Source organism: Bactrocera dorsalis, chromosome 1 (genome assembly GCF_023373825.1).
Source record: "Bactrocera dorsalis isolate Fly_Bdor chromosome 1, ASM2337382v1, whole genome shotgun sequence".
NCBI lineage: Eukaryota > Metazoa > Arthropoda > Insecta > Diptera > Tephritidae > Bactrocera > Bactrocera dorsalis.
Window position 1 is genome coordinate 7105868 of NC_064303.1, and position 7662 is coordinate 7113529.

The 7662-nt window shown below is 34.7% G+C and overlaps 1 protein-coding gene across 1 annotated transcript in view; it reads left to right on the top strand.

Annotated features, from left to right (window-relative positions):
- Nucleotides 1-5016, top strand: part of LOC105225341 (uncharacterized) — a 93779-nt gene extending 88763 nt beyond the window's left edge. The window contains exons 5-6 of the mRNA XM_049446759.1: nt 3935-4183; nt 4511-5016. Of these exons, the coding sequence (XP_049302716.1) occupies nt 3935-4183; nt 4511-4561 (300 nt within the window). The 3' untranslated portion in view covers nt 4562-5016. The remainder of the gene's footprint in view (nt 1-3934; nt 4184-4510) is intronic.
- Nucleotides 5017-7662: the final 2646 nt, after the last annotated feature.

Sequence of the window (7662 nt, forward strand, 5' to 3'; positions counted from 1 at the left end):
GTACTATAATTCTGATATAGTTAAACAGCGAGAACTACGGCGTATAGACTTATCATTATCTGAAGACTTCCGAAACTAAAACTTAGAAGCTATGTGGTAAGCTCCAAAATATAATAGGTATAACTTTAGAACACAAAAAGTCCTCGAAAAAAGTGAACATTTGCTTTAAAGTGAATCAAATATACTGACCACAAGAACCCAAAAAGAAAGATGTGAAATTAAAGCATAAACTAAAACCTTCTTTTTGCTTTCCGGCACCACCAAACCAGAAGTCAGTATAAAGCAAAAGGAGAAATAAATACCACACTAAACTAACGCTTGACCTTTTGATAAGATCACGTAACTTTTAATTCTATATAACACATACGCAGTTCATGCAACCAAGTTGCACCCACACACACAGCTCAACTTAATGTAAGGTGACTTACTCAGCTAAACTCACTTTAAATGTACGCCAGCGTTTGTTGCGTGACGCAATAACTTCGGCTGAGTGTGTGTGAGCGTGTGAGAGAGAACTGTTGCAAGTTGTTTATTTCATTTGCCGAAAGTGGAAAGTGACTCTGGCTAAGAATTCTATTTCCACAAAAACTTTTTTAGCACGGCATGAAGAGCAAAGCTGGTTGCAGAGAGTGCGCTGCGGTGGTGGGTGACTTTTTGCGTGACTATTTGGTTATTTTTAGAGTGACATCAAGCTAAAATGTGCTGTGTATTTTGAGTGAATATATTTTGAATGAATTTGAAAGAGTATTTGGTTACACTGAATGTTATTGAGAAAATAAAATACCTCTAGTGGGTTTTTTTTATTTTTTTTTGTGGTATGGCGTACCACTGTGAATATGAATCTCTTACGTATGCACCTATAGCTGTGAATGCACAGTTGCATTTGAATACCAAATACATCTTCATTACTTAAGTCTATAGAGCTTGTTGGGCTTCAAGGCCCAACTTTCGGGAGATATGAAAATGTGAATTTACGACATTGAAGGTGGATTTTAGAGCTGTAGATAGTGGATAGTTAGCGCTTTTATTTTTTCACCAAATAATTTTCACGTATTTAGAGAATTATCTATCATTTATGTTAGTATATAGATACTAAATGTCTTTGAAAAAAAATGATATTTTAATTTAATTTAACTATTTATAATTTTTTTGAAAAATTTCTTTGAAAAAATTAGTACTTTTTGCTTCCTTTACCATTTTAGGACAGTACTGCGAAAACTTTGGCATAAATATTTGCCTGAAGCTAATGAATTCCTCGAGGACTGCTTGACTATGCCTTCCTTTGCATTTAGTACAACAATACTTTGTCACAGAGACCAATCAAGAGACTTGTTCAGATAGTATTAGTCTCCGGGGACCAGATACTGTTGGAACGTATTCTAAGTGAGGTGTGTCCACCCCATCGGTTATATGTTTCAACCTCAACCCTACTAAGCGCACGAAGGTCTTTAAGCTAAATACTAAAATGTAAGATGAGAACGGGGATCCAACACATTCCTGATGTGAACGGAGTAACGGTGCCCCTTTCTTAGCTCATTACCGATGGAGTTCAGCGATTCCGCTTTACCAAGACCCACAAACCCTTTATGATGAAGTAGTTTGATGTGCGCTTAGTTGTGATGTTCTAGTGAGGTTAGACACTTTTTAACTGGCTTTGAACTAACAGTTTGCGTGCTCAACACTAGTATTGTCACTCTGCTGTCGTAGTGAATGCTCACTGTACTGAGAGAAGCTGCACTTTAGTATAGTAAGTTTACCACTACCAGTATGACAGCCTAAAGCTAAGCATGACGAAGAGTTCCTTATAGAGGACTTCCCTTCAATCATTACTCCTAGCCTCGCACCATCCGCAAATAAGAGCTTACTGCGTCTCTACTTCAGCAACCTTCCCGTCCACATTTCCCTCCTCTGGTGGTCGGTGGAGAAACAGCCACCAGGAGTAACCTCTGCGAGGCAATGGTCTAAGTTTCTAGAGATGTAAATGAAGAAGAAAAGAATATCAGCGCGACTCATTTGGTGTGCCACATTTATTCCATAGACCCAAACCGGCATAAAGGGTGATTCATTTCGAGGTTCCCTACATTTTCATTTTCAAAATTGAAAAGAAACTTCAAATTTAATGCGAGATTTTTATTATTATTCGAAAGAACATTCTTTGGTATTTATTTTTTGAAGATTATCTCTTTTAAATGCTAGCCGAGGTTACGTCTTCGATGGTCCATCCATTGAGTCCCATTTTCGAAGGCTCGTTTGAGCATTTCGACTGGTAACAAGGCCTGAATCTAAGTGGGTTTGTCGCCATAGACTATAGACTTTACTATACATGTCCTTACAGGAAAACGTCTAACGGTGTGATATCACACGATCTTAGTGGACAATTGACCGTTAAATTACCTGTTGAAACCAAATGTTGCCGAGATCACGAGCTTGGATTTCACACAACAAATTGTTGGCGCGATAATGGTCGCTATTGACGGTTACGTTCTCGCCGGCATTATTTTTGAAGAAATACGGACCGATAATTCTCCTGGCCCACAAACCACACCAAATCGTTGGTTTTTCTGGTTGAAAACCTTTTGAATCTCTTCAAGTAGCTCTTTGTCCCAAATACGTCGTTTTATCTTTATTACACGGGCTTCATCCCTGAACAAAGTTTGGCTCGAAAACGTCGGATTTTTGTTAATAGCCCATAGAGCAAAGCGATGCCGCTTGGAAAGGTCTAGGGACTTCAGTTCTCGTACAAGTTTTATTTTATACGTTTTCAATTTAAGATCTCGACATAACATGCGTCAAATCCAAATCCATTCCATACGTCAGTGCGAGTTGCTGCGAACACCGCCGTATCAACTCTCCACAGTCTTCGTGAATACTCTCAGCTACGGATACTATGTTTTCTTACTGCGTGCTGGACGTAACATGACAGTTTGACACGACTCACGTGTGATCCGTCAAAAAATACCTTACCTTTTACCTCCACCTGGATCACCCGTTACTACTATCAAACATTTTTCTAAAAAATTCACATTTTATATTCAGTAGCTATAAGTTCGTGCTATAAAAAAGTATGGCATTGCGAATTTGTGAGGTGCAACTTTGAGTAGAACTTTCTATTGCATTTAGCGTATGTGATTGCGCATCTGTATGCGTGTGTGCAATTCTGCAACATTTTACTTGCGAAATTGCATTTCGAAAGTATTTCATCGAACTTTTTGCAGCTGTCGTACATAAATTGCCAATGGCAAAGCAAACTTTTGATTTCTCACTTTGACAAAGAAATGATATATACTTCGCTTTCTTTCTTTTGGCGCTGAAATGGGTGAAGCAAGCTGATGACGCAAAATAAATAATTAAGTAACTTACGTCAGAATTTTAAAGGTGGTTCAACTGAAATATGGACAATGATAATAAATATATATCATGTACAAAGAGCCCATTTTGCGGCACTCTTTTTGAATAAAATTCAGCTTTATCGTGACGAATCAATCAAGAACAAGTTTTGTACTTAAAACATCCACCAAATCATTTGAACAAACTCGCGAGAGATGTAGAGCTCTCCTGCCATCGCTCCAATACTTGCCTGACGATTTTTAAGCACCAGATCCTTCACTTTTTTCAATCGGTCGAAAATTGTCCAGAACGAGACTTGTCTTCAACGATCTCTGGACCATCTTTGAAATCATTGTATCACTCATAGGATAGTGTTCTTTACAACACTGCATAACCGTAAGCTGTCCGATTTCGAAAAATGTGTATACTCGTTTCAAAGCCTTGCTTCTCTGTATTTTAAAACTCAACAAAATTTTATTATACATGTCTTGATTCACATTTCCTTACATTAAATTTAAATTTTTAATTTTCAATTATACTTTCCCATCATTCGCATATTTTCATCATTCGTGTTCCATTTAAGCATTTCAATTCTCCTTAATGCTAAAATGCCTTTTCTTCTATTTACTCCGCCAGGTCACGTTCATATCGCGGTGATTCGAATTTCAATGCGCTGCTCACACCGCTCACCTTCCTCGTCACCTACTTCAATTCGGGCATTAATCCGTTGCTCTACGCCTTTCTAAGCCGCAATTTTCGCAAGGGCATGAAGGAGCTGCTGATGTGTTCCTGGAAGAAGGGCAAGGGCAAATCATCGTCGAATTCATCGATGCATCACAAGCGCGTGGCTTTGCAGGTAGTTGGTATAAAAGCGGAATATGCGTGAAAAACAACACAAAAATTAAGCAAACAGAAAAAAACACAAACAAAATTTGTATATTATGGCTATGAAAGTATGGAGAGAAGAGATAAAAGCAAAAAACTCATAATTATTGGCAACCAAAAAAACACTTGACCACCTTTTTCGTTTCTGACAATCTGGCAACAGCACTCGCACTTTATCCGCACTTTAGCATTAATTTCAAACCTTTCGCTTATCCTTGTACCGCACCGTTATCATAGACACCCTCAAACCCAACAATTTTATACAAATCCTTTATGCCATTTTTACGAAATCTTCTAGACTCACTCGCTACCAACCGACACAACGCATATTGGCAACGAACAGCTATGATGACCCATTCGTCGCGTTCGCATACAACGGCGAGCTTTTGGCACAGCCTCGTAAGCTTTTTACCCGTCGCAGCATATACCTACCTACATACCTAGTATAAAGACTAGTCATATATTTACATATATGTATATGTGTTTGTACAACTGTTGGTAAATAATTATTATATTGTGGGTTGAAGGTGTACTCATTTGTTTTTGTTAGTGCTTTGCTTTCAATTATTTTGAATTTTTCCTATCGTACGTTATAAGAACTCTTCGAATTTTAAGTGAAAATCAAACAAACAATCGCTGTGCTATAGCTTTTCCTTGTAATTATGCAGATTTAAGCAACTTTTTTATCAATGTGATGTTTTCGAAGCTTCAAATGTGATTAGTGATAACGGTTTTTGGCATAAAATAAATATTTGATATTTGTAGAAAATAATATAGTTTAAGATAACTACAAGTAAGTAGTGTTTTAATGCAGTTGTAATGTAATTAAGTACTTATAGTTAATGTTATTAATTAAAGTACTGGTAATTAATGTAATTAAATACTAGTAACTGTTGTAAATGAGTACTGGTAATTAATGTAATTAAGTTTTACATGTAATTAAGTACTTATAGTTAATGTAATTAATTAGGGTACTGGTTAATTACATTAATTACCCGTAATTATTGCAATTAATTACTTGTAATAAAAACTTAATTAAGTACTAGTAATTAAGTATATAACTAGTTATATGATTACTCATATACATATTATATGAGTACTGTTATAAGTATTTGATTGTGATTATTTATTTCCTTAAAACAAATAATTACTTGTTAATAAGCTTCAGATATTTTTGTGACTAAGTACCTACACAGCTATAAAGTACTTAATTAAATTAAGTAATTTATATAATTAATTAACTTGGTTATTTAGTTAATTGCTTTGAGTTTTCGCTTATTCAAATAACTGACATGTACTCTAGCTAGCTTGAAGAAATAATTTAATATTTAAAAGCGTACTAATACAAGTATTTAGATTTTATTAAAATAGTAATTTTTTTTAAGAATATGGATAAACGGACTGATGATGGATTGTGATGTCACTGAGGGAAAGTGAAAGATTATTAATATGTCTTATACTCTTTTATTATTTTATCGAATTTTTACTATTTTTTTATTACAGGGTTGCCAAAAATCAATCATAAATTAAATTGAAAGTTTTTTTTGCAAAAAACACAAGCTTTCGAACTGAACTTTTTAAGAAATTCTTTTACAAAAAAATACCAAATTTTTTTTAATATTAATAACTAATATATAATTTATTAAAAAATCATAAATGATTAGCAAATAGCACGATTAAACAAATTATGTAAAAATAATCATGTAAAAATTAATAAAAATAAATTAAAATAAATTAAATCAAATGTAATTTAATTATATAAATGAAAAGAAAAAAACAATATCAAATTAAAGTTAAATTGAGGTCAGTAAGATTCTGATTATGGTGTACAGGAAAAACATAACGGATTAGTTTGACAAAGGGCTGGTGAGTGCAGTATTCTATCACACCAGTAGGTAAGAGTGACATCTTACCGAAATGGTTGACACGCTAATACCGTTCTCAGCTCCGTCTCATTAAAACACTGTCAGGTCTTGAAGACAAATACGTTCAATGCACGTCATCATAATTCTATGGCCGTATAGGTTCAGTCGAGACGAGCTCCTTATTCGTACCCGAATCTGGCTCTGCGCATAAACTCCCATAAAGACTTGTGTCAACGCTCGCGTGGCCTCTCTGCTTGCGGAGATAGCTGCTTTAAGCGGAGACCCACTAGAAACAACACAACAACAAATACCCATCACAAAGAACAACAAAATAAAGATAACCAAGACGAGGAATATGGGTCCATCTTCCGTAGGAGCATTAGGATTTTTAGAACCCCTTACTCATTGTCACTCCAAAACATCCCGACAAAAATGGAAAAAAACAAATGACACGGGTAGAAGACGAATCCTTAATAAAGTGTTTAAAATGTACAAAGTACGAAGATGACGATGGTAAAACAGTAGAACGTCAGCATGTTTGAAGAACGGAACGGCACAGTTAGACGAACTCTCTTCGAAAAGTTTTTGTAGAAACTGACTCGCCGCAGAAAATGAGAAAAGGAGGGGACATCTAAACAGACGTTTAGATTATGGCCTCCGCATTATGACCCCCGAGTCAACGACCACGAAGCGGCGCGCAGCAAGCAGAAACAGTGCGACCACGAAATGAAAAGGACGGCCAGTAGCAAAAAGTTTTGCCTAAAAGAGCAAAGACCCAGGCAAACATAGGAATGGTGGAGGAAGCAAAAAAAAAAAAAAAAACACGCAAAAGATAGGCGACAACGGAGGGATATAGCTGCAAGTCAGAGAGCCAATAATAGAACCAAACGTCAATCGGAGGCTGTGATCATAAGCCAGCGTAAAGTAATAACTGCGTCGAGGTTCTTAAGAATATCCGTAGCAAAAAAAAAAAAAAACAGAGATTAAGATCAAAAGGATCCGCAAAACAAGAGCTGGAGAAGGGGCAGTCTACAAAAGCTAGTTTTAAATGAAATAAAATTGAATAGTATATGTATAATAAAACAACAGAAAAAAAAATTAAATTAAGTAAAAAACAAATGGAATAAAATAAAGTAAAATAAAGTATTAAAAAAATTAAATTAAATTAAATTAAATAAAAATAATTAAAACAAAAAATGTAAAAATTAAAAACTTTATAAAAATCAAATTAAAATACATAATACAACGACAACGAATTAACAAAAAGTTAGACTAGGGTAGTGCTTTTATAATATCGTATATTATATATAATTTATATTTGCATTTTTTGTATTTTTATTTAATCATTTATAACCACTTGTTAATTTTAAAATTTAATTTTTTCTTTTGTATGTACATATATTTGTATATCGAAAGTATGTTCTTATATTGCAGATTATTCTTCAAAGATTTGTAGTTCATAGGGCAAATAGTTTTGGAATTCTGACCTTATTTGTAATGGCCGATTCACATACAATGTTTCTCCTTACTTTGCCATTCATACTTTACCAAAACAATAAAAATATTTCAATGTATCAACGCTTTG